General features: G+C 44.2%; 1 protein-coding gene across 1 annotated transcript in view; it reads right to left on the reverse strand.

Moving 5' to 3' along the window:
- cdh23 (cadherin-related 23) overlaps nucleotides 1-27610 on the reverse strand; it is a 655816-nt gene that overhangs the window by 210364 nt on the left and 417842 nt on the right. The window contains exons 15-21 of the mRNA XM_036980724.1: nucleotides 27233-27470; nucleotides 17962-18067; nucleotides 17479-17606; nucleotides 14428-14500; nucleotides 12975-13091; nucleotides 12244-12356; nucleotides 7180-7287 (exon numbers count right to left, since the gene is read on the reverse strand). Coding sequence (XP_036836619.1) covers nucleotides 7180-7287; nucleotides 12244-12356; nucleotides 12975-13091; nucleotides 14428-14500; nucleotides 17479-17606; nucleotides 17962-18067; nucleotides 27233-27470 — 883 coding nt within the window. The remainder of the gene's footprint in view (nucleotides 1-7179; nucleotides 7288-12243; nucleotides 12357-12974; nucleotides 13092-14427; nucleotides 14501-17478; nucleotides 17607-17961; nucleotides 18068-27232; nucleotides 27471-27610) is intronic.

Genomic DNA, 27610 nt, shown 5'->3' on the forward strand with positions numbered 1-27610 from the left:
ACAGCAGTTTTCAGTTCTTTCCACAGATTCTCGATTGGATTCAGGTCTGGACTTTGACTTGGCCATTCTAACACCTGGATATGTTTATTTTTGAACCATTCCATTGTAGATTTTGCTTTATGTTTTGGATCATTGTCTTGTTGGAAGACAAATCTCCGTCCCAGTCTCAGGTCTTTTGCAGACTCCATCAGGTTCTTCCAGAATGGTCCTGTATTTGGCTCCATCCATCTTCCCATCAATTTTAACCATCTTCCCTGTCCCTGCTGAAGAAAAGCAGGCCCAAACCATGATGCTGCCACCACCATGTTTGACAGTGGGGATGGTGTGTTCAGCTGTGTTGCTTTTACGCCAAACATAACGTTTTGCATTGTTGCCAAAAAGTTCAATTTTGGTTTCATCTGACCAGAGCACCTTCTTCCACATGTTTGGTGTGTCTCCCAGGTGGCTTGTGGCAAACTTTAAACAACACTTTTTATGGATATCTTTAAGAAATGGCTTTCTTCTTGCCACTCTTCCATAAAGGCCAGATTTGTGCAATATACGACTGATTGTTGTCCTATGGACAGAGTCTCCCACCTCAGCTGTAGATCTCTGCAGTTCATCCAGAGTGATCATGGGCCTCTTGGCTGCATCTCTGATCAGTCTTCTCCTTGTATGAGCTGAAAGTTTAGAGGGACGGCCAGGTCTTGGTAGATTTGCAGTGGTCTGATACTCCTTCCATTTCAATATTATCGCTTGCACAGTGCTCCTTGGGATGTTTAAAGCTTGGGAAATATTTTTGTATCCAAATCCGGCTTTAAACTTCTTCACAACAGTATCTCGGACCTGCCTGGTGTGTTCCTTGTTCTTCATGATGCTCTCTGCGCTTTTAACGGACCTCTGAGACTATCACAGTGCAGGTGCATTTATACGGAGACTTGATTACACACAGGTGGATTGTATTTATCATCATTAGTCATTTAGGTCAACATTGGATCCTTCAGAGATCCTCACTGAACTTCTGGAGAGAGTTTGCTGCACTGAAAGTAAAGGGGCTGAATAATTTTGCACGCCCAATTTTTCAGTTTTTGATTTGTTAAAAAAGTTTGAAATATCCAATAAATGTTGTTCCACTTCATGATTGTGTCCCACTTGTTGTTGATTCTTCACAAAAAAATACAGTTTTATATCTTTATGTTTGAAGCCTGAAATGTGGCAAAAGGTCGCAAAGTTCAAGGGGGCCGAATACTTTCGCAAGGCACTGTATGTAGCTAGCTACATTCTTCTATTAGCTCTATAAAACAATGCTAATTGCATCAGATAAGTATTAGCTTGTGTTGTATTTTGAAGCCACCCTGGCCTTAGAATGCTGCACCACTTGGGAGTCATAAGGCACGGGATCTCAATGCAATATATTATTTTTATAGCAGTGTTATGTTACTTCTTTGTAATATTGTTTTATTGCTATATCTTGATATTGTATTCTAATGACTAATAATTCCTCTTTATTCTGTACTTTCAGAATACACACATACAAAAAGTATTTGCCAATATCATAACTGGACCTGGACATCTTTGGAGCTGAAGATTGAGGCCAGCTTTTAACAGTTTTACTGGATGAAAACATAGCAAGAAAACACAGACAACTATTACATATTGGCCTATTTTATTGCAGTATTGGTGGTGGTTGGTTGAACAACAACAAACTTGTTTTACTAGAGGGGAAAAAACCTGAATATGCATAAACTGTATTTCATGTTCATGCAGTGACTGAACATCAACTGCATTTCCACCCTCCACCTCTAAAGGCATAGTATCATGGCAGGTCACCTGTCAGGTCAGTCAGTCAGTAATTGCTGCACGTGTTCAATAGTGCTTGAGCATATGATACACCCCAAAGCATGGTAAAACACAGAGGTGTGTCACAAGCTACACACATCTATTTTGTCAACTTCCTCTGCCTCCTCCTCCTGGTGCCAGGCAGGCAGACTTTGCTGAGCCTCCGTGTGCGACTACCTTGAGAAGGACTTTGAGGGAAATTGCCGTGCAGTGAGGCGTAGGGGATTGTCTGCAGCAGGACAGCCCCCAGTGGATGGGCGCCGAGGGGTGTGGTGCTCCTCCAGCAGCTCTCTCATGAGGTTCTCTCTATACTTTTGGTAGGTAATTACTTTACCAATGAGGGAGTGGGGAGGATGAGGGAAAGGAGAGGATGATGAGGCAGTGGGTAGGTGGGTGAGATATTGTCACAATAATTGCATAATGGAGCTGTACGTCCAATTACAAAAAATAACTTGTTCAGTAATCATCTCACCTGTTAGTTGGTGGTGAATTCTGGCCATTGAGGACAGCAATGTCGATCAGATGGAAAAAATATCTTCTTATACCACTTGGTAGTTTTCCGAGTGCATTCCACAAAGCTGTTCATCATGTCCACCTTATCCACTGCCCCCATTTTGAGGTTATAGTCAAACACAGTCTGGTGTGATCTTTCTCTCTCCCGTCAGGTGGTCCACCTTCCCTGTGACCGACCTGTATGTAAAGTGGAGAGGACATGGACGTCTCGTTTGTCATGCCACTTTACTGCCAGCTGTTGACCATTCGCCTTGAACTTCACCTCCCCTCTCTGCATCTTCCTGCTTCCAAATGCCGACATCCCCTTCCTGTTTGACCTGACTGTGCCACAGGCCCCTGTGCTGTTGGAGAGCAGATGCTGGAAGAGTGTGGGACTGCTGTACCAATTGTCCACATACAAAGTGTGTCCCTTGCCGAGATGAGGAGCCAGCATGGTCATCACCACAGACCTGGACACACCAAGCCCCTCATAATGTTGGATGAGAGTGGTGGACCCTGTGTAAACTATAATGTCCTGCACAAATCCTGTCTTCACGTCACACATGACAAAGAACTTGACCTCTTTTGGAGGGTATATATTGACAGAACGCCAGCCTACCTTTCCATAACATCAGGGATTCATCAATGCATAGGTCCTTGTATGGCACAAAGACCCAACCAAATGCTGATGTCAGGCTGGTAAGAAAATGTCTTATTTTGTTTAAAGGGTCATTTAGGTTGGCAGTAGCATTGTTGACGAAATGCAGGCATCGCATGCAGAACTAGGAAGCGATCTTGGGAAAAGAGGGTGGCAAAGAAGGGAGTTGCAAACATAGGATCTGTGCTCCAGTATTCTCTTTGGGAGTTCTTTTTTACTATTCCCATGAGGAATGTCACCAATTGCACTAATTGTGGTTGTCACACATTTAGCGAGTTTCCTCTCTCTTCTCGTGTAGCTCCAAGGCATAGCGATTGGTCTCTTCTACTATGTCTCCCATCACTTGTCAGAAACAACTTGAAGCACTCTGCCTCAGATGGAAAAAGCAAGGGGCTTTGCACTCCAGACTGGGACTCATCAAAGCAAACAGCAAGGCCAAGAGGGGTGAAATGACTGGCAGCCTTCCAGCTACCACAGAACTCCTGTACTTCATCCATTATCGGTCTGCCTCCATCACCACCAGCATCTTCAAAGGGACCGGGGACTTCATCAGTGGACAAGGGGTCCTCAGATTCAGGGTTCTCAATGGCCACAAGGTTGGGGGGCAGCTCCTCACTGTCACTGTCAGAATTCCGATTCTTGCATAGATTGTAATGGACACGTGTGTAAAACACTTTTTTGAAGTTTGTACTGATTATGATGAGCTTAGCTAATTCCAGCTATGTGTAGAGCCAAGTTTGATGACATACAATGCATTCTGGGTTTTCACGTAATCGTTTGTCAGACCAAGGATGTTATAAAAAAAATGAGGTCAGGTAAGGTTCACTCATTTTACGAGAACTTCCGGAAGGGAATGGTGTGATGTGAACGATGGTAGACGACACACCCCCTTTAACATGCATACTATAAACAGACCAAACTCATCTTGTTCTCTCTTATCTTTGGTTTCTGTGAAAAAACAAACATGGCAATGCGAAGAAACTACCCATCGGATTACTTTCGATTTCTAGAAAGTGTTTTACTCAATTATTTCAATCAATGGTGAGGTCACCCATGATGTGATTAATTATAAATAATAATTGCTATTAGTTAATTCAAATTGTAGTTTCTGTCAGCCGAGAGTTATAAAAATATGACTGCTTGTGATACCTCAATCTTTCCTCAGTTAGCGCGAGGACAAATGAGGCCTAAATTTTTTCGGTTTGGATGATTGTGTTTTACTGTATCTACTTCTGTGAATGTCTGAACATTGCATCCAAAAATAAACTGCTCACATTCTGGACATAATTGCAAAAATTGCTGAAGCTGGAGACTTATATTTCCCTTACTAACTTTAAACATCAGCTATCTGAGCAGCTAACTGATCGCTGCAGCTGTACATAGCCCATCTGTACATAGCTCACCCAATCTACCTACCTCATCCCCATATTGTTTTTATTTACTTTTCTGCTCTTTGCACACCAGTATTTCTACATCACCATCTGCTCATCTATCTCTCCATTGTTAATTTGCTAAATTGTAATTACTTCGCTACTATGGCTTATTTATTGCCTTACCTCCTCACGCCATTTGCACACACTGTATATAGACTTTTCTTTCCTATTGTGTTATTGACTGTACGCTTGTTTATTCCATGTGTAACTCTGTTTTGTTGTTTGTTTCACACGGCTTTGCTTTATCTTGGTCAGGTCGCAGTTGTAAATGAGAACGTGTTCTCAACTAGCCTACCTGGTTAAATAAAGGTGAAAAAAAAGAAAAAAAAATTGTAAGGACTGTTTGTGCAAAATGTTTCTGAAAAAAAACGTGCCCAGCTCAAATGCTGGACGTTTTTTCTAACCACACCGCTTTGATCTTATGCTACAGGGACGACTGTAGAATGATCACACCTGTGTGTTGGCACGTATGAAAAGGTTAATAGCGTACAAATATTATGGGTGATGTTTTGGTCATTCAAAGACTATTTTAATTTGGGAAATAGGATAATTGTGCGGAACCTTTAACCATTTAAACCGGGACCATGAGTATCAGTCAATCGTTACAACTCATTACTGTAGCCTATGCTATTTAATAAACTATAGTATCAATCAACAATGGACTAGAACAAGAATATTCCGTGACCCCAGCCGTATTGGAGTTGTTGACAACGCAAAGACCATCAATAACCTACAGAACTTGAGACAAACGCATGCAGTATTAAGCCATGGAACGTGTTGATTGAAAACCAAGCCCCTTTGCCACCGACAGCTATTGTGCTCATAATTCCTGCAGTGAAAATAGCAAAAATATTTCTGATACACCCTCTGACCTATAGCGCTACCGCCAGTGATAAGATTTACCATTGTGTCAGGTTTGTTAAAATAGAGCCCTCTGAGTTGATTTGCACTGTGGGAAATGTATTGTATATTTTCTGTCAGAGTACAGTGGGTTAGGTCTAAATATGCTGAAATTAAGTCTGTCTGTCAGCAGAATCCACCTTACCTGTAGAAGTGTCTCTAAATCCCTGAACTGTAATCCATTTAGTATGTTTCCTCAGGCTACACATTGTACAGCACAGTAAATTTATTTCCACCGAAATACCCCGGAGTCATATCTGATCTAAGGGAGAAGCATTCAAATGCATTTCAAGTTCCTAGTCCCTTTCAGTTTAGTTTTTATTTAATAAAAAAAATATATTTAACCTTTATTTAACTTCTTGGATATAGGGGGCGCTATTTTAATTTTTGGATGAAAAACGTTCCCGTTTTAAACAAGATATTTTGTCACGAAAAGATGCTCGACTATGCATATAATTGACAGCTTTGGAAAGAAAACTCTGACATTTCCAGAACTGCAAAGATAGTCTGTGAGTGCAACAGAACTGATGTTACAGGCGAAACCCAGATAAAAATCCAATCAGGAAGTGCCGCATTTTTTTAAACCGCCTCATGCCAATGACTCCTTATACGGCTGTGAATGGGCCACGAATGAGCTTAGGCTTTCTGTCGCTTCCCCAAGGTGTCTACAGCATTGTGACGTATTTGTAGGCATTTCATTGGAAGATTGACCATAAGAGACTACATCCTCTGTTGCAATTATTGCGTAATCTCCAGCTGCAGTATTTTTCCGTTCGCTTCTGATGAGAAACCAACTGTCACCACTGATATATTATCGAATAGATATGTGAAAAACACCTTGAGGATTGATTCTAAACAACGTTTGCCATGTTTCTGTCGATATTATGGAGCTAATTTGGAAAAAAGTTTGGCGTTGTAGTGACTGCATTTTCCGGTCTTTTTCTTAGCCAAACGTGATGAACAAAACGGAGCTATTTCGCCAACACAAATAATATTTTGGGAAAAAATGAGCATTTGCTATCTAACTGAGAGTCTCGTCATTGAAATCAACCGAAGTTCTTCAAAGGTAAAGGACTTTATTTGAATGCTTTTCTTGTTTTTGTGAAAATGTTGCCTGCTGAATGCTAGGTAAATGCTATGCTAGGCTATCAATACTCTTACACAAATGCTTGTGTAGCTTTGGTTGAAAAGCATATTTTGAAAATCTGAGATGACAGTGTTGTTAACAAAAGGCTAAGCTTGTGTTTCAATATATTTATTTCATTTGCGATTTTCATGAATAGAAAAAGTTGCGTTATGCTAATGCGTTATAGTTGAAGTATTTGTCGATTTTTCAGCCAAGCAGGATGAACAAATGACGTTTTTCGCCTACAAAAATATTATTTTGGGAAAAAAGGAACTTTTGCTATCTAACTGGGAGTCTTCTGAGTGAAAGCATCTGAAGTTCTTCAAAGGTAAATTATTTAATTTGGTTGCTTTTCTTATTTTTGTGAAAATGTTGCCTGCTGCCAACACAGCCTAGCATAGCATTATGCCATGCTAAACTTACACAAATGCTTGTCTAGCGTTGGCTGTAACGCATATTTTGAAAATCTGAGATGACAGTGTTGTTAACAAAAAGCTAAGCTTGTGTTTGAATATATTTATTTAATTTCATTTGCGATTTTCATGAATAGGAAACGTTGCGTTATGGTAATGCGCTTGAGGCTATGATTACGCTCCCGGATACGGGATTGCTCGTCGCTAGAGGTTAACTAGGCAAGTCAGAACAGGAAAAATAATATCCACAAAAAAGTCAGTGATCTGTCTGTCTTATCTACAAGCCAAAGCGTATCTTTGGGGGTCAGGGCATCAAAGGTCAAGGAAGGCTGAACTCACAGAGATTACATCAGTGTCCATGGGGCTCATCTCCACCACGTTGGCATGGTAGGGCTCATCTCGCCACATAGGGGCATTGTCGTTGATGTCCAGGACGGTGATGTTCACCTGGAGGGAGGAGAAGAAAGGGTTGATGAATGTTCTGATTTCAGTTGAAGGCATAGAGATAGAAGAGAGAGAGAAAGTGAAAAGAAGCATCTAAATCAGGCCTAGGCAAAATCAGGCCTATGCGGCCCGCAACCGGATTCAATACGGCCCACGGAATCATGCTCAGATCACATAACGAATTTGCGATAGTAAAGTTTTGAAAAAACATATTTGTTATTCAAATTAAAAGTCCAATGAATACTCGCCTTTGTGTAACGATTTAACTCCCACCGCTTGTGGGAGATTTATTTTGAAGGCACGTATAAATAACAACTGCACGAGGACAGACAGAGACTGACAGGCTGACACACACGTCACAGTTACAAATAGTCGCTCGCTAGAAATTGCAAAAAAATTTGTTTCAAAGATTTCAATGAAAAGGAAAGTAGACATTGAACGTAGGGTGTTCCAGCAAGAGTGGACAATAAAATATTTATTTATTGTGGCATCAGGAAGCGCTGTGTGCTTAGTGTGCAAAGAGAGCGTCGCTTTCTTGAGAGACTACCACTTGTCCTGACACTTCCAGACGAAGCATGCAGAGAAATATAGGAATATGTCTTCGAAGCAGAGTGCATCGAAGGAGTTGCTTTCTCAGTTGCAAAAGCAGCAAGGACTTTTCACAAAACTGCATTCAGCAAATGACAGAATTGCGAGAGCTAGCTATATACTGTCCCACAAAATTGCTAAACATAGCAAGCCATTTGCTGAGGGGGCGAATTCATTGAATAATGTTTAATTGACTCTGCAGGAATACTAGGCTCCGACAAGAAAGAGCTGTTTGAAAATGTTTCCCTGTCAAGACGAACAGTGACACGGCATATGGAACAACAGTTGAAAGACAAGGTAAAATATTTCACCTCTTTCTCCTTGGCCCTGGGATGAGAGCTGATGCACGTGACACGGCACAGTTGTTGTTATTCTTATGAGGTGTAACCCCAGATTTTGAAATTACAAAGGAGCTTGCTTCAGTGCAGTCAATGAAGAGCACAACCACAGGGATGTCACGGCAGATTTCCTCCTCTTCCTCTGAAGAGGTGAAACAAGGATCGGACCAATACGCTCCAGACTGAAGGGGCAGCTCCGGACTGAAGGGCGGCCCCGGACTGGCTGGCCGCTCTGGCGGATCCTGGCTGGCTGGCGGCTCTGGCGGATCCTGGCGAATCCTGGCAGACTGGCGGCTCCTTGCAGACTGGACAGGTGGGAGACTCTAGCAGCTCTGGACAGGCGGGAGACTCTAGCAGCTCTGGACAGGCGGGAGACTCTAACAGCTCTGGACAGGCGGGAGACTCTAGCAGCTCTGGACAGGCGGGAGACTCTAGCAGCTCTGGACAGACGAGGCGCACTGTAGGCCTAGTACCGGCGCTGGTGGTACTGGGCCTAAGACACACACCTCAGGGCGAGTGCGGGGAGGAGGAACAGGGAGTACTGGGCTCTGTACACGCACAGGAAGCCTGGTGCGGGGAGCTGCCACCGGAGGGCTGGTGCGTGGAGGTGGCACTGGATAGACCGGACCGTGCAAGCGCACTGGAGCTCTTGAGCACCGAACCTGCCCAACCTTACCTGGTGGTCGCTCCCAGTCGCCCTGCCAGTGCGGCGAGGTGGAATAGCCCGCACTGGGCTGTGCAGGCGAACCCGGGGACACCATGCGTAAGGCTGGTGCCATGTACGCCGGCACAAGGAGATGCACTGGAGACCAGATGCGTAGAGCCGGCTTCATAGCACTTGGCTCGATGCCCACTCTAGCCTGGCCGATACGAGGAGCTGGTATGTACCGCACTGGGCTATGCACCCGCACTGGGGACACCGTGCGCCCCACAGCATAACACGGTGCCTGCCCGGTCTCTCTCGCCCTCTGGTAAGCACAAGAAAGGAAAAAACGTTGGCCTTTTGAAAAGGATACAAGATCAAGTAGCTGAGGTGAACCCAGATCAGAAAATGATTTTCCTGCTTTGCATTATTCATCAGGAGGTGCTCTGTAAATGTGTTCTGAAAATGAGCAATGTTGTGGATACGGTCACTAAAGTGGTAAACTTCATAAGAGCAAACTCTTTAAACCACAGGCAGGTTATCTCACTGTTGGAAGAGACAGAGTCAGGTCATGCAGAATTCCCCTACCACTCAAACGTGAGATGGCTGAGTTTGGGGAAGGTGCTTAAAAGGGTGTGGGGCCTGAAGTTTTTGAAAATGAAAGGAAAATATATGGATTTCCCTCAACTGCAAGATAAAGAATGGTTGGTTTATTTTGCCTTCACCGTGGACATCATGGCCCTCATGAATGAACTGAATTTCAAACTACAAGGGAAGGGCCTTTTTGCACATCAGATGTACAGCCTTGTCAAAGCCTTCAAGGGAAAATTACTCCTCCTGACCCACCAAGTAGAAGCCAACAATCTCACCCACCTTCTGACACTACGAGTCTGTTCCCTATCAGATGACCAGCGGGAGGAGTATACATCGCGGCTGCGTGCTTTGAGCTGTGAGTTATCTCGTCGGTTTGAGGTTTTCAAAGTGTTGAAAAATGACATGCTTTGGGTTTCCTCTCCTTTCTCCTTCAATGTGGATAACGCTCCCACTGACCTGCAACTTGAGCTTATCGATCTTCAGTCTGATGGAGTGATTGGAGAACTATTCAAAACAATATCACTGACGAGGTTCTACAGTGCCTTGCGAAAGTATTTGGCCCCCTTGAACTTTGCGACCTTTTGCCACATTTCAGGCTTCAAACATAAAGATGTAAAAATTTATTTTTTTGTGAAGAATCAACAACAAGTGGGACACAATCATGAAGTGGAACGACATTTATTGGTTATTTCAAACTTTTTTAACAAATCAAAAACTGAAAAATTGGGCGTGCAAAATTATTCAGCCCCTTTACTTTCAGTGCAGCAAACTCTCTCCAGAAGTTCAGTGAGGATCTCTGAATGATCCAATGTTGACCTAAATGACTAATGATGATAAATACAATCCACCTGTGTGTAATCAAGTCTCCATATAAATGCACCTGCACTGTGATAGTCTCAGAGGTCCGTTAAAAGCGCAGAGAGCATCATGAAGAACAAGGAACACACCAGGCAGGTCCGAGATACTGTTGTGAAGAAGTTTAAAGCCGGATTTGGATACAAAAAGATTTCCCAAGCTTTAAACATCCCAAGGAGCACTGTGCAAGCGATAATATTGAAATGGAAGGAGTATCAGACCACTGAAAATCTACCAAGACCTGGCCGTCCCTCTAAACTTTCAGCTCATACAAGGAGAAGACTGATCAGAGATGCAGCCAAGAGGCCCATGATCACTCTGGATGAACTGCAGAGATCTACAGCTGAGGTGGGAGACTCTGTCCATAGGACAACAATCAGTCGTATATTGCACAAATCTGGCCTTTATGGAAGAGTGGCAAGAAGAAAGCCATTTCTTAAAGATATCCATAAAAAGTGTTGTTTAAAGTTTGCCACAAGCCACCTGGGAGACACACCAAACATGTGGAAGAAGGTGCTCTGGTCAGATGAAACCAAAATTGAACTTTTTGGCAACAATGCAAAACGTTATGTTTGGCGTAAAAGCAACACAGCTGAACACACCATCCCCACTGTCAAACATGGTGGTGGCAGCATCATGGTTTGGGCCTGCTTTTCTTCAGCAGGGACAGGGAAGATGGTTAAAATTGATGGGAAGATGGATGGAGCCAAATACAGGACCATTCTGGAAGAAAACCTGATGGAGTCTGCAAAAGACCTGAGACTGGGATGGAGATTTGCCTTCCAACAAGACAATGATCCAAAACATAAAGCAAAATCTACAATGGAATGGTTCAAAAATAAACATATCCAGGTGTTAGAATGGCCAAGTCAAAGTCCAGACCTGAATCCAATCGAGAATCTGTGGAAAGAACTGAAAACTGCTGTTCACAAATGCTCTCCATCCAACCTCACTGAGCTCGAGCTGTTTTGCAAGGAGGAATGGGAAAAAATGTCAGTCTCTCGATGTGCAAAACTGATAGAGACATACCCCAAGCGACTTACAGCTGCAAAGGTGGCGCTACAAAGTATTAACTTAAGGGGGCTGAATAATTTTGCACACCCAATTTTTCAGTTTTTGATTTGTTAAAAAAGTTTGAAATATCCAATAAATGTCGTTCCACTTCATGATTGTGTCCCACTTGTTGTTGATTCTTCACAAAAAAATACAGTTTTATATCTTTATGTTTGAAGCCTGAAATGTGGCAAAAGGTCGCAAAGTTCAAGAGGGGCCGAATACTTTCGCAAGGCACTGTATGCATCTCTCGATGAACAAAACTTTACAAAGATTAGGAGTCATGTTCAGAAGATGTGTGTACTGTTTGGGTCAACCTATGTAAGTGAACAGACATTTTAAGTGATGAAATAGTCAAGGCAAAGATCATCTCTTACTGACTCACCTCTCAGCAATCCTGCGCATAGCGACGAGAAACTATACTTGACTTCACTGCTCTAGTCCTTCACTGCCCATCAGATGCTTCACTCCTCACACTGATTGAGTAGTTTAAATGTAGTGTTGAGCTCTCTCTCGTTCTTGTGTTTTTGTGCATACCCGTTCACAAGAATTCTGTCCGTGGTGCAAATGCACAGTGTACGTTTCCCTCTGTGTAGTTCATTGCATGTTTAATAATGAAACTACCTACCAAAAGGAGAACATGGATGTGGCTTATTTCTGTGCATGTTAAACAAGTAAAATAAGTAGCATATCTGGATGTGATTTACAGTAGATATATCTGTCAACATAGTCATACACATGATGTATAATCCTGTAATATGATTCTGGCCCGCGATAACAAAAATATATTCTAATGTGGCCCTCCATAGAAAATAATTGCCTAGGTCTGATCTAAATGCTTGAGAACAATAAGAAACATGAAGAGGTATGAAAATGACGATGGGTTACCGTGGCAATGCCAGTTTTTTGCAGTGGCCCCACCCCTCCATCCACTGCTCTGACAATAAGGATATACTCCGACTTCAGCTCTCTGTCCAGTAAGGCTGTAGTGGTGATCTCTCCTGAAACACACACACAGTAATATATAGGTCAAACACACATCTAACACTACACAAGCATGTACAAAAACACACTTGCTTTCTTGCATTTACGCATGCTCATACACATGCAGGTCCACACACACAAACACACACACACAGACACCCACACACATAGGGGCAGACATAGTGATTTGGAGGCCCCAGGCAGAGGCCACTCTGAGGTCCCGTCCCAGAGCCTTTTGGGGCCCTTAGCGAGATTTGGAATGCAGGTCAGGACCCCAAACAGCGAGAAGGGGGCCGCTGGAGGTGCCGTTCGTGCCCGGACGGTAATTCAGCCATGATTACTTCAAGGTTTAGGGTAGCTGGCTAGACAAACTCATCCAGCACTCTATAAAATGTTAGCTGACATGACTAATTGAGTGACAGTCAATGACTGACATAACAAGAGGAAAACCGCTGATGCACCACAACATTTTTAAATTGCAACCTTCCTTGTGTATTCTACGATTCTAATGCCCAACAGTAAGTTGACACCCCGACCCCTTCCCAGAAAAATTCAATCACGAGGCCCTCTGATGATTTGAGGCCCCAGGCAATTGCCTTAGTTGCCTAATGTTAAGTCTGCCACTGCACACACACCTGAGCGAGTGTTGAGGCGGAACTGGGAGGAGCCCTGTAGGGAGTAAATGAGGGAGGCCTGCCCAAACTCTCGGGATGCATCCAGATCAGTGGCATTCACAAACACAACTGTCGCCCCTGAGGAAGAGAGACGGATGAGGAGTGAGTAAAAGAGAGGGGAAGAGAGAAGAAGGGATATCAAGGGGGATGGGGAGAGAAATTAAGGGATATGAGGAGTGAAAGAGAGAAGGGGGAACAAGAATGGGGGATCTCAGTGAGAAAGGGGGAGAGAAAGGGGTGGTAATTCAGAGTGAAAGAGAGAGAGGGAGACAAAGTAGTGAGAAAGAGAGAAACACAGAAAAAGAACAACAGAACACAGACAGCCAGTGGAAAGAGAAGAAGATAATAATTCTAAAAACGGAATTTTCTATCCCCCCTTTCTACTGAAGGATAGTGGCAGTGAGTGGGTTTATAGATTAGGGGATTATCAACTTGTTTGGCATTGTGGTCCTAGCCTGGCAGAGCCATGGTCAATAATACCCAGGGAAGGGGATGAGAGGCTGGGAGAGGCTGAGTCCAGAGGCCTGGTGTTAGCTAGCTAAATTAGTCCCATGATCCAGCCTCACAGTCCACCAGCCCCACTTTGCTTTCAAATCAGCCCTCCAGTGTATATGTGTGTGTGTGTGTGTGTGTGTGTGTGTGTGTGTGGGGGGGGGGGGGGGGGGGCAGTGTGTGAGTGTGTGTGTGTGTGTCTGAACTATTTGCCAAGCTCCGCAGCAGCTTTGATGGACGAGGGGGTAGTCAAATATCTAATTTCCTCCAGCGATTGGAAACAAATCTATTGTCTGGGATGAAAGAGTCCACTGAATACATTCATGAGAATGAATAAGCATAATCGGCTATTCTGCTCTGTATAGCGATAGTCATTTAACTGCACTGGCTCGCTAAGCACTTAAAAATACTATACAAATCTACACAAAAAGACGAGACAAGTTAAGAAAAAGAAAAATAAATGTAAAAAATGGACAAATAAAAAACGGACACAAAGCAAAGAAAGGAATATAATTGAAAGAGCTAATGTTTAAGAAACTCAAGGTAAAGGGTAAGAAGTGATAGGTTGTGACTTGGTCATTGAATTACTGTATTATTATTTTAAAAGGCAATTGTAATGATCTATGTCAAAGCTTTTTGAATTGAACAGAGGGAATTCATAGTCACCCAGTCTCAGCCATTGACCTCATTGTAACACCAGGGACGTGTCTGAAAACATGACTAGCTGTCAAATCCTTGCTTCCTCTGTCCTTGTTTCCTCCACTCCAGGCCTTTCTCCCAAAGTGCATTGGAGGATGGAGGAAGCAGGATTTTTTGACAGCTAGTAAGGTTTTTAGACACAACCCAGCTGTCGTCGACTCCAACCGTAGATATACAATTATTTATGTAATAAAGTTGTTCTATTTCTATGACTACAACGCACCTGCAATGATGTCCTCAGGGATCTTGGCAATGTAGGATGGCTTGCTGAACTTTGGTGGGTTGTCATTTTCATCCTAAGGTGAGAATGTGAGCAGAGAAAATAGACTAAGTCTTCACAATCACATGAACAGTAAATAGACCTTACTTAAACAATAAATAAACACATCGTGATATGTAGCATGTTTCTTTGAGTGTAAATGTATGGGAAGCGTGACAGTCTCTTGCTTAGTAGTAGTATAATGTTGTTGATATATTTATAGCCCGTTTTCAAGGGGTCTGTAGGGATAATAATGGAATAGTAAGTTTGTCCAACAATGGATATTAAGGCTGTGACATTTCTCTGTTTCATTATTATGGTTCTGATTACCAACATATCGTACCAGCAGGGTTTTAGACATCCAGCGTACAGTGTGTGTGTGTGTGTGTGTGTGTGTGTGTGTGTGTGTGTGTGTGTGTGTGTGTGTGTGTGTGTGTGTGTGTGTGTGTGTGTAGGTACAGTTGAAGTCGGAAGTTTACATACACCTTAGCCAAATACATTTAAACTCAGTTTTCACAATTCCTGACATTTAATCCTAGTAAAAAAACCCTGTTTTAGGTCAGTTAGGATCACCACTTTATTTTAAGAATGTGAAATGTCAGAATAAAAGGAGAGAATATGATTCATTTTAGTTTTTAATTCTTTCATCACATTCCCAGTGGGTCAGAAGTTTACATACACTCAATTAGTATTTAGTAGCATTGTCTTTAAATTGTTTAATAGCCTTCCACAAGATTCCCACAATACGTTGGGTGAATTTTGGCCCATTCCTCCTGACAGAGCTGGTGTAACTGACCTCCTTGTTCGCACATGCTTTTTCAGTTCTGCCTAATTTTTTAAAAATATATGATTGAGGTCAGGGCTTTGTGATGGCCACTCCAAAACCTTGACCTTGTTGTCCTTAAGCCATTTTGCCACAACTTTGGAAGTATGCTTGGGGTTATTGTTCATTTGGAAGACCCATTTGCGACCAAGCTTTAACCTGACTGATGTCTTGGTGCATGTACACTTCTGACCCACTAAAATTGTGATACAGTGAATTATAAATGAAATAATCTGTCTGTAAACAATTGTTGGAAAAATGACTTGTGTCATGCTCAAAGTAGATGTCCTAACCGTCTTGCCAAAACTATAGTTTGGCAATTGGGCAAGCTATTTATCCAAAAGTGAAAATTCTGCCCCCTAGCTTCAAGAGGTTAACCTTTTGAAGAGGTTAACCTTTTGGATAAATAGCGTGCCCAATTTCAACGTCCTGCTACTCATGCCAATAATATAAGATATGCATATTATTCATGGATTTGGATAGAAAACACTCTGAAGTTTCTAAAACTGTTTGAATCATGTCTGTGAGTATAACAAAACTTATGTAGCAGGCAAAACCCTGAGGACTAACTGTTCAGAAACATTTTTTCCCCCCACCCTGTTCCCTGTATTGTCTTTGCCATGGGATATTTCATAGGAACCTATTTCCAATTCCTACCGCTTCCACTGGATGTCGCCAGTCTTTGGAATTTGGTTGAGGTTATTCCTTTGTGCAATGAAGAAGTAGGCCAACTCGGAACTGGGGACACTTTTGTGAGTTGCGCAAGACGTGAAAAGCAGCGCTGGTTTGTTTTCTTTCCTGTATTGAATACAGATTGCCCCGTCTACAATTTGATCGATTATTAACGTTTAAAAATACCTAACGTTGTATTACAAAAGTAGTTTGAAATATTTTGGCAAAGTTTATAGGCAACTTTTGAAATATTTTGTAGTGACGTTGCGTTTTTGTAAGCTGTTTTTTTCTGCATCAAACGTGCTTTATAAATGGACATGTTTCTCTATGTAAGGATGTACTGAGAATGTTAAACCTTTTAAGGATCGTACCCTTTTCTTCCATTTTCACCTAAAACATCATACCCAAATCTAACTGCCAGTAGCTCAGGACCTGAAGCAATGATAAGCACATTCTTGAAAGACTTTGAAATTTGTGGAAATGTGAAATTTATGTAGGAGAATATAACACATTAGATCTGGTAAAAGATAATACAAACCAAAAAACATGTTTTTTTAATTTTTTTAAATGCAAGATGAAGGCCATACTTTCAGAAATGAGTCTAGGTGTAAGTTAGATTTTCGCCAAAAGATGGCAGCAGTGTGCGGGCAAAGTTTCAGACTCATCCAGTGAAGAATTACATTTCTGCACAACATTTTGTATCAAGTCTGCCAGGAGTTTGCCCAAATGTGCTGAATTGCCCAATTGATACATTTTCAAGTACATAACTATAGAGAACATAAAAAATGCTATGGTAAAAAATATAAGTTTACACGCTACCAGGGATATCATACATGATGGATCATTAGCTTATCCACTAACTTTCACACATGGCCAGGCGGGGTGGGTGTGGAGCCAGAGACAGCAGAGGGGTCAAACTGTAGATCCAAGTTCCTACATTTGAACATAAAAATAGATCTATGTCGGCTCTGCCTATCATTGTGAATCAGAATTCACCAAGTGGTGGATTGGTCACCCACTAATAGGGAACGTGAGCTGGGTTTAGACCATCGTGAGACAACATAGTTTTACCCTGGGACCCTCAGGTTGACAAATCAGAGCAAGATTACTGAATGTAATGTCACCTACCTTCAGAGGTGAATATATCAAACCAGTTGCCGTGATAAGTTTTTTTGTTGTTGTGCACTCTCCTCAAGCAATAGCATGACATTTTTTTTTCACTGCAATAGCTACTGTTGATTGGACACTGCAGTTAGATTAACAATAATTTAACCTTTCTGCCCATATACGACATGTCTATGTACTGGGAAGTTGGCTGTTGTATACAATGTCATTCTAGTCACATTAGCGCACGTTAGCAACAACCGTCCCGTTTAGGGACACCCATCCCATAGAGTTTAAAAATGGTAAATTCAAGTAACTTCCTGAATTGACTAACTTCCATTCGAATTGAACCCAATCCTGGTACATGAGTTTTGGATGAAACTATTAGAAAGCATAAAGGGGGGTGATGTACTGACAAACAGCTCCACGGTGACAGAGACACTGCTGTTGAGGGCTGGGTTCCCCCCGTCTTTGGCCATCACAGTCAGGTAGATCAGTCCTTCAGGGACCATCTCGTAGTCCAGTGGGCTGTTCACAATGATCACTGAGGAGAGGAGAGGGGAGGAGAGACAAGAGAGGGAGAGCTTGGCGAGAGAAGAGTGCTGAGGACGTGTGTGATGCTAAGGACTGTAGAGCCAGCAGGGTTTACAGCAGGAGTATGACATAACACAGCAACTTTATATTCTAGTTAGGCCTACATACAAAATATGTACAGTACTTAGTGTAAAAATTGCTAATAATGTCAATAGCCAAAAATCACAATGAATGTGTATTATGTTAAGACAATAAGTTCCTTTGTATCATGTAAAGCCTTACTCAAAGGTTTTGAGGTTACTCAAAAGAAGCATCATTTCAATATGTTTGTGCATGTGTGTGTGTTTATTTGTGTGTATGCTGACCTGCGTAGCCCTCCACCATGATAATTCTGAAGTAACTACGGAATACAGATGCTGATGTGATGGTGTAGGTCAGGAAGTTGTTAGGGGGAGAGTCTTCATCTGTAGCCTGAGAAAGAAAGAGAGTGATTAGTTATAACTTTTCATTTTATTTTATTACAATGTGTATAACTCAAGTGCAGTTGCAACATTGAAGCCTTTGCAATATTTACTCAATGTTTATCATGCCAATAAAGCAATTTGTATATGAATTTGACTGAGCGAGAAGGGGGGGGGGGGGGGGGGGGGGTTAGGAAGGGAGAGAGAGTGACTGACTTCTTAGTGAGTGAGTGAGTCGGAGATAATATCTCTCGGAAGACCTGAGCTCTAGGACCATGCCTCAGGACTACCTGGCATGATGACTCCTTTCTGTCCCCAGTCCACCTGGCCGTGCTGCTGCTCCAGTTTCAACTGTTCTGCCTGCGGCTATGGAACCCTGACCTGTTCACCAGACGTTCTACCTGTCTCAGACCTGCTGTTTTCAACTCTCTAGAGACAGCAGGAGCGGTAGAGAAACTCTCAATGATTGGCTATGAAAAGCCAACTGACATTTACTCCTGAGGTGCTGACTTGTTGCACCCTCGACAACTACTGTGATTATTATTATTTGACCATGCTGGTCATTTATGAACATTTGAACATCTTGGCCATGTTCTGTTATAATCTCCACCCGGCACAGCCAGAAGAGGACACCCGGCCACCCCTCATAGCCTGGTTCCTCTCTAGGTTTATTCCTAGGTTTTAGCCTTTCTAGGGAGTTTTTCCTAGCCTCCGTGCTTCTACACTTGCATTGCTTGCTGTTTGGGGTTTTTAGACTGGGTTTCTGTACAGCACTTTGATATATCAGCTGATGTAAGAAGGGCTATATAAATACATTTGATTTGATAATGTGATTTCACATGGATGAGACAGACAGTGAGTATGAGTATGGATGCCCAGATGCTACAGTACAGTGTTACAGTGTTGGAACCTGTGGATAAGACATCAGGCTGTGAGCCAGTCAGTGTGTAATTGGACAGATTAGAACCAACGCCCAGTGTTAATATTGGGTGAACACAGCAAACAGGGAACAGACAGAAGAGTGTGTGTGTGTGTGTGTGTGTGTGTGTGTGTGTGTCCAATTCTAGGTTAATCGACACAACAATAACAGAACTACATCTGACATACATCTGATAAAGCATTAATCATGAGGCAGTGAGAGTCATTGGAGATTCCTAGGGAATCAATATGGGTTGGACATGTTGACAAATGCTGACTTGGGAACATGTGCAAAAATGGTATGATTATGTAGAGATTTTATTGGTAACTTCTCTCACTGGAAAGTGCTACACTTGTCTCTCTCAATTTAATTCAATTTTCTCTCTATATCTCTTTCTCTAACATGATCACCTTCGCTTTCCTCTCTCGCTCTCTCTTTCTATCTCTCTTCAAATACTTTATGATAAGGCATTCACTCTCCAACCAACTGAGAAGAGAGAAAGATAAACAAAGAGAAGGGAAAGAGGGAAGAAGATGGGTAAAAGAAGAAAGGTAGAGGAAAGGAGAGGCGGAAGCGTGGAAAAAGAGACTGGAAGGCATGAGATGTGGGAGGCAAAGGCAAAGCACTGTTGTAGAGAGAAAGAGACAGGGAGAGACAGTTCCCCCTTCCCCATAATTTCTCTCCCTCCGTTCCTTTCTCTTTTGGCTTCACACTACCCCTTCTTCTCTCGCTCTCTGTCTCTTTTTCCAGGGTGCGTTCTCATAGCATGTGCAGAACAGCTGGCAGGCATATTCACGGTCATTTTCAACCTCTCTTTTGCCCAGTATATAATCTCCACTTATGTGTCTTTTTGTCAAGCAAAACTTTTTGTGGAAGGTACTGCGCAGACCCCCTAGCTATACTTGTGCACATGACAGTAAAACTTGATACTCTTACTCTTTCGCTCCACTTTACCTTCCTCTTTTGGCTGCACAGTACCCCTCTCTCTCTCTCTCTCTCATATTTCCTCCCTCCTTCTCTCCCTCCCTCCTTCCCTTCTTCTTTTGGCTCCAGTGTTTTCAGAGGCTTGGGAGTCCGGTCCTTGGCAAAACCAGAATTGCTGACACACTTTATGCTTGCTGGTTTCCCTTTTTCTCTTAGGCATTGTCACGTTCTGACCTTTTCTTTCCTTTGTTTTGTATTTATTTAGTATGGTCAGGGCGTGAGTTGGGTGGGCAGTCTATGTTTGATTTTCTATGATTTGGGATTTCTATGTTTCGGCCTAGTATGGTTCTCAATCAGAGGCGGGTGTCATTAGTTGTCTCTGATTGAGAATCATACTTAGGTAGCCTGGGTTGCACTGTTTGTTTGTGGGTGATTGTCTATGTTGATTGCTTGTTTCAGCGCAGTTTGCATTAGCGTCACGGTTGTTCGTTCGTTTATTGTCTTTGTATAGGGTTTCAGTGTTCAGTGTTTTCTGTATTAAAATAAATGATGAACACATACCACGCCGCATTTTGGTCCTCTGATCCATTTCGCCTCTCCTCTTCAGATGAAGAGGAGGACGCCCGTGACAGAATCACCCACCAACCAAGGACCAAGCGGCGTGGTAAAAGACAGCGACGACAGCAGCAGCAGCAGCAACAACAGCGGCCGGTATCACAGGACTCCTGGACATGGGAGGAGATACTGAACGGAGAGGGACCCTGGGCACAGGCTGGGGAATATCGCCGCCCCAAAGCAGAGCTGAGCGGCGGCGATATGAGGAGGCAGCACGGCAGTGCGACAGGTACGAGAGACAGCCCCCAAATTTTTTTTTGGGGGGGGCACATGAGGTGTGGAGCTAAGCCAGGTAGCAGACCTGAGCTCACTCCTCGTGCTTATTATAAGCAGCGCGTTACTGGTCAGGCACCGTGTTATGCGGTTAAGCGCACGGTGTCGCCAGTACGTGTCCATAGCCCGGTGCGCTATAGGACAGCCCCCCGAGAGTGTCATGTGAGTGCGGGCATCGAGCCAGGGCGTATGGTGCCTGCTCAGCGGGTCTGGTCGCCGGTACGCAGTTTTGGTCCAGGGTATCCTGCGCCGGCTCTGCGTGCTGTGTCTCCGGGGCGCTGGGAGGGTGCAGTGCGTCCTCTGCCTGCGCTCCGCTTGTGCCGGGCAAATGTGGGAATAGAGCCTAAGGGAGACGTGCGTGTAGTAAGCACTAGATCTCCCGTGCTTACCCACAGCTCGGTTCAACCTGTGCCTGCACTCTGGAGGGTCCGGGCTAAAGTAGTTGTCCAGCCTGGGGAAGTGGTGCCAAGGTTGTGCACCAGAGCTCCAGTGCTCCCCCACAGCCCGGTCCTTCAGGTGCCTCCTCCTAACACCAAGCCTCCTGAAGGTCTCCCCAGCCTGGTGGTTCTTGTGGCAGCCCCACGCACCAGGCTGTCTCTCTGTCTCCTCCCTGCAGGTGGTCCTGTCTGTCCGGCGCTGCTGCCGGAGTCTCCCGCCTGTCCGGCGCTGCTGCCGGAGTCTCCCGCCTGTCCGGCGCTGCTGCCGGAGTCTCCCGCCTGTCCGGCGCTGCTGCCGGAGTCTCCCGCCTGTCCGGCGCTGCTGCCGGAGTCTCCCGCCTGTCCGGCGCTGCTGCCGGAGTCTGAGGCGCCAGAGCCCCTCTGTCCCGAGCAGCCGCCCCTCTGTCCCGAGCTGCCCCTCTGTCCATTGAGAAGAGTTGCCATGGTTAGGAAGCCACGGAGGCGGACAATGAGGCAGACTAAGACAATGGCGAAGTGGGGTCCGCGTCCCGCGCCAGAGCCGCCACTGCGGACAGACGCCGGGGGGGGGGGGGGGGGGGGGGGGTGTACTGTCACGTTTTATTTCCTTCGTTTTGTATTTATTTAGCATGGTCAGGGCGTGAGTTGGGTGGGCAGTCTATGTTTGATTTTCTATGATTTGGGATTTCTATGTTTCGGCCTAGTATGGTTCTCAATCAGAGGCAGGTGTCATTAGTTGTCTCTGATTGAGAATAATACTTAGGTAGCCTGGGCTGCAACGTTTGTTTGTGGGTGATTGTCTATGTTGATTGCTTGTTTCAGCGCAGTTTGCATTAGCTTCACGGTTGTTAGTTCGTTTATTGTTTTTGTATAGGGTTTCAGTGTTTTCTGTATTAAAATAAATGATGAACACATACCACGCCGCATTTTGGTCCTCCGATCCATCTCTCCTCTCCTCTTCAGATGAGGACGCCCGTGACAGGCATCCTATTAATAACCAGTGTGTTTAAGGTTAGCTCTGTCTAATCAAACACAGCAAGTCGAGCGTTCAGTTCCCGATCACACACACACACCCACACACGCATGGACACACGCAAGCACGCACACACATGGCAAATAAAGCATGGCAGGAGACCCTGTGACATGCCGAGCAGTATAGAGCCAAGTCAGGATCAAATGGCCAATAATTGGCTTTGTATGCATCCAAAATGGCACCCTATCCCCTATATAGTGCACTCCTTTTGACAAGGGTCAAATGGAGTACACAAATAGGGAATATGGTGCCATTTGGGAAGCAAGCTTTCTCTCCAGGGGGGTTAAGAGGAAACGCAGAGCCATCAGTTACTATTACTCCCCCTGACCTCTGACCTAACTGGAAACCTGACTAATGGGGGCTGTAGAGAGATGGCGGTACAGGAAGACAGAGTGGATAGCAGAGAGGGTGATGCAGACAGAGGTGTGTAACACACACAGTGACACACGTTTGTGTGGCTATTGCTCGCCTGAGGTATAGTATCTCATAAGCTGTAGACCACACTATCTACCTAGTGAGTTTTCATCTGTATTTTTCATAGCTGTTCACATACCACCACAGTCAGAGGCTGGCACTAAGACAGCATTGAATGAGCTGTATTCCACCATAAGCAAACAATAAAATGCTCACCCAGAGGTGGGGCTCCTAGTAGCTGGGGAATTTAAAGCAGGGAAACTTAAATCCGTTTTACCAAATTTCTCTGGACCACCTATACTCCACACACAGATGCATACCAACTCTCCTTCACCCTCCATTTGGCAAATCTGACTATAGTTCTATCCTCCTGATTCCTGCTTACAAGCAAAAATGACAGCAGGAAGCACCAGTGACTAGATCAATAAAAAAGTGGTCAGATGAAGCAGATGCTAAGCTACAGGACTGTTTTGCTAGCAAAGACTGGAATATGTTCCGGGATACCTCCGATGGCATTGAGGAGTACACCACATCAGTCATTGGCTTCATAAATAAGTGTATCGATGACGTCATCCCCATTGTGACCGTATGTACATTCCCCAACCAGAAGCCATGGATTATAGGCAGCATCCGTAAGGAGTTAATGGCTAGACCTGCCGCTATCAAAGAGCAGGACTCTTTCCTGGAAGCTTATAAGAAATCCCGCTATGCCCTCTGATGAACCATCAAACAGGCAAAGCATCAATACAGGACTAAGATGGAATCATACTACACCGGATCTGACGCTCGTCAGATGTGGCAGGGCTTGCAAACCATTACTGACTACAAAGGGAAGCACAGCCCAAGCTGCCCAAGTGACACAAGTCAACCAGATGAGCTAAACTACTTCTATGCTTGTTTCGAGGCAAATAACACTGAAACATGTATGAGAGCACCAGATGTTCTGGAAGACTGTGTGATCAAGGTCTCCGTAGCCGATGTGAGTAAGACCTTTAACCTCTCTGGGATATGTGGGATGCAGAGCGCCAAATTCAAATAAATTACTATAAAAATCAAACTTTCATGAAATCACACATGCAAGATAGCAAATTAAAGCTATAGTTGTTGTGAATCAAGCCAACATGTCAGATTACAAAAAGGCTTTTCGGCGAAACATAGAGAGAGAAGCATATTTCAACCCTGCAGGCGCGACACAAAAAGCAGAAATAAAAATATAATTCATGCCTTACCTTTGATGAGCTTATTTTGTTGGCACTCCAATATTTACCATAAACATCACAATTGGTCCTTTTGTTCGATTAATTTCGTCGATATATATCCAAAATGTCAATTTATTTGGCGTGTTTGATCCAGAAAAACCTGTAAACTTACCTGTAAACTTTGCCAAAACATTTCAAACTACTTTTGTAATACAACTTTAGGTATTTTTTTAATGTAAATAATTGATAAAATTGAAGACGGGATGATCTGTGTTTACAACAGGAGGAAAACAAACTGTAGCATGCTTTCAGGTCACGCGCCTCTATCTAACAGTACACTTCAAGTTACCCTCATTCAAGATGGCCGTACTTCTTCATTACACAAAGGAAAAATCTCAACCAATTTCTAAAGACTGGTGACATCCAGTGGAAGCGGTAGGAACTGCAAAGAAGGTCCCTTAGAAATCTGGATTCCCAATGAAACCCATTGAAAAGAGAGTGACTTCAAAAAAAAAAAATCTGAATGGTGTGTCCTCTGTGTTTCGCCTGCTAAATAATAATAAATAAACTTATACTCACAGACATGATTCAAACAGTTTTAGAAACTTCAGAGTGTTTTCTATTCAAATCTACTAATAATATATTATCTTCTGGGGATGGGTAGGCAGTTGAATTTGGGCACGCATTTCATCTGGACGTGAAAATACTGCCCCCTGTCACCAAGAAGTTAAACAGGTCAACATTCACAAGGCCGCAGTGCCAGACGGATTACCAGACGTGTACTGCGAGCATGCGCTGAACAACTGGCAAGTGTCTTCACTGACATTTTCAACCTCTCCCTGTCTGAGTATATTATACCAACATGTTTTAAGCAGACCACCATAATTCCTGTGCCCAAGAACACTAAGGTAACTGGCCTAAATGACTAACGTCTGTAGCCATGAAGTTCTTTGAAAGGCTGGCCATGGCTCACATCAACACCATTATCCCAGAAGCCCTAGACCGAATCCAAATTGCACATCGCCCCAACAGATCCACAGATGATGCAATCTCTATTGCACTCCACACTGCCCTTTCCCACCTGGACAAAAGGAGAATGCTATTCATTGACTACAGCTCAGCAGTCAACACAATAGTGCCCTTAAAGTTCATCACTAAGCTAAGGACCCTGGGACTAAACACATCGCACTGCAACTGGATCCTGGGCTTCCTGACAGGTCGCGCCCAGGTGGTAAGGGTAGGTAACAACGCATCCGCCACGCTGATCTTCAACACAGGGGCCCCTCAGGCGTGCGTGCTCAGTCCCCTCCTGTACTCCCTTTTCACTCATGACTGAACGGACTCCAACACCTTCGTTGAATTTGCCGACAACACAGTGGTAGGCCTGATCACCGATGATGAAAATACAGTCTTTAGGGAGGATGTCAGAGACCTGGCCGTGTGGTGCCAGGACAACAACCTATCCCTCAACATGATCAAGACAAATGAGATGATTGTGGATGACATGAAAAAGAGGACCGAGCATAGCCCCATTCTCATTGAAGGGGCTGCAGTGGAGCAGGTTGAGAGCTTCAAGTTCCTTGGTGTCCACATCACCAACAAACTAACATAGTCCAAGCATGCCAAGACTGTCGTGAAGAGGGCACGACGACACCTATTCCCCCTCAGGAGACTGAAAAGATTTGGCATGGGTCCTCAGATCCTCAAAACGTTCTGCAGCTGCACCATCGAGAGCATCCTGACTGGTTGCATCACTGCCTGGTATGGCAACTGCTCAGCCTCCGACCGCAAGGCACTACAGAGGGTAGTGCGAACGGCCCAGTGCATCACTGGGGCCAAGCTTCCAGGACCTCTATACCAGGCAGTGTCAGAGGATGGGTCTAAAAATTGTCAAAGACTCCAGCCACCCTAGTCATAGACTGTTCTCTCTCTTACCGCACGGCAAGCGGTAAGTCTAGGTCGAAGAGTCTTCTAAACAGCTTCTACCCATAAGCCATAAGACTCCTGAACATCTAATCAAATGGCTACCCAGAGTATTTGGATTGCTCCCCCCTCCCCCTCTTTACACCGCTGCTCCTCTCTGATGTGGTCATCTATGCATAGTCACTTCAATAACACTACCTAAATGTACATACTACCTCAACTAACCGGTGCCCCTGTACATTGGCTCTGTACCCCCCTGTATATAGTCTCACTATTGTTGTTTTACTGCTGCTCTTTCATTACTTGTTACTTTTATCTCTTATTCTTGTCCTTATTTTTTGAAATTGCGTTGTTGGTTGGGGGCTCATAAGAAAGCATTTCACTGTAAGGTCCACCACTGTTGTATTCAGCGCATGTGACTAATACAATTGGATTTGATGTGTACATGCACACATGCACACGTGCAGGCAGCCACCCATGCACACACACACACACACCAATACAAACACAAAGACAAACACACATGCACACAGACACAGACCACTTAAACTGTAAGTAAAATTGAAGAGGGCAATCAGCATGGGTGAAAGATTAAGAAAGAATTGACATCAAAGTCAACTTGATATGGAGCTCAAGAGGTATCCTTTGGTATCACAACCTAAACCTCATCCCATCATGAAGTGCTTTGAAATGCTGGTTATGGCACACATCAACTCCATCATCCCAGACACACTGGACCCATTCCAATTTGCATACCGCCCCAACAGATCCATAGACAACGTTCTACACTGCCCTCACCCACCTAGATAAGAAGCATACCTACGTGAGAATGATGTTCATTGTCTACAGCTCAGCTTTCAACACCATAGTCCCCTCCTAGGTTGTCACCAAGCCTGGGACCCTGGGACTGAAAACCTCCCTCTGCAACTGGATCCTGGACTTCCTGATAGGCCGACCCCAGGTGGTGAGGGTAGGCAACATCACCTCCGCCACACTGACCCTCAACACAGGGGGTGTGCTTAGTCCCTTCCTGTACTCCCTGTTCACCAATGACTACATGGCCAGGCATGACGCCAACACCATCATCAAGTTTGCTGACGACACGACAGTGGGAGGCCTGATCACTGGCGATGATGAGACAGCCTAAAGGGAGGAGGTCAGTGACCTGGAAGTGTGGTGCCAGGACAACAACCTCTCCCTAAGAGGGAGTAGGTAAGACCAACAAGATGATTGTGGACTACAGGAAATGGGGGGGTGAGCATGCCCTCATCCACAACGACGGGGCTGCATTGGAGTGGGTCAACAGCTTCTAGTTCCTCGGTGTCCAAATCACTAAGGACTTAAATTAGTCCACACACAAGCAACGCTCTTCTGCCCTGGTGTGTGTGCGTATTTGTGTCTGTCTGTCTGTCTATGTGTGTGTGTGTGTGTGTTTGTATGTGTGTGTGTTCTAACTTACCCTGACTCGGGCCACCTGCTGTGTGGTCTGTTCATTCTCTCTCAGCGAACCCATGTAGACCTCCTTCTGAAAGAGTGGTGTGTTGTCGTTGACATCCAGCACATTGACCCTCAGCCTGCCCGTGGTCTCTTCTCCACCCCCATCCCGGGCCAGCACGGTCAGGGTGAACCGACGCATCAGCTCGTAGTCCAGATTTCCCCTCAGGCTCACCCATCCCGTCTCAGCGTCCAACAAAAACCTGGGTGAGGGGCATGTGACAGGACAATAAGAAACTCCATCACTCAACAGATGAGACTTATTTCATTAGAATACTTTTTAATCATGCATATTGATTGAGAAAAGGTGGGACAGTTAATTTATATGGTGTCTTAGTCAGTG

This window comes from Oncorhynchus mykiss, chromosome 1, assembly GCF_013265735.2.
Source record: "Oncorhynchus mykiss isolate Arlee chromosome 1, USDA_OmykA_1.1, whole genome shotgun sequence".
Classification (NCBI taxonomy): domain Eukaryota; kingdom Metazoa; phylum Chordata; class Actinopteri; order Salmoniformes; family Salmonidae; genus Oncorhynchus; species Oncorhynchus mykiss.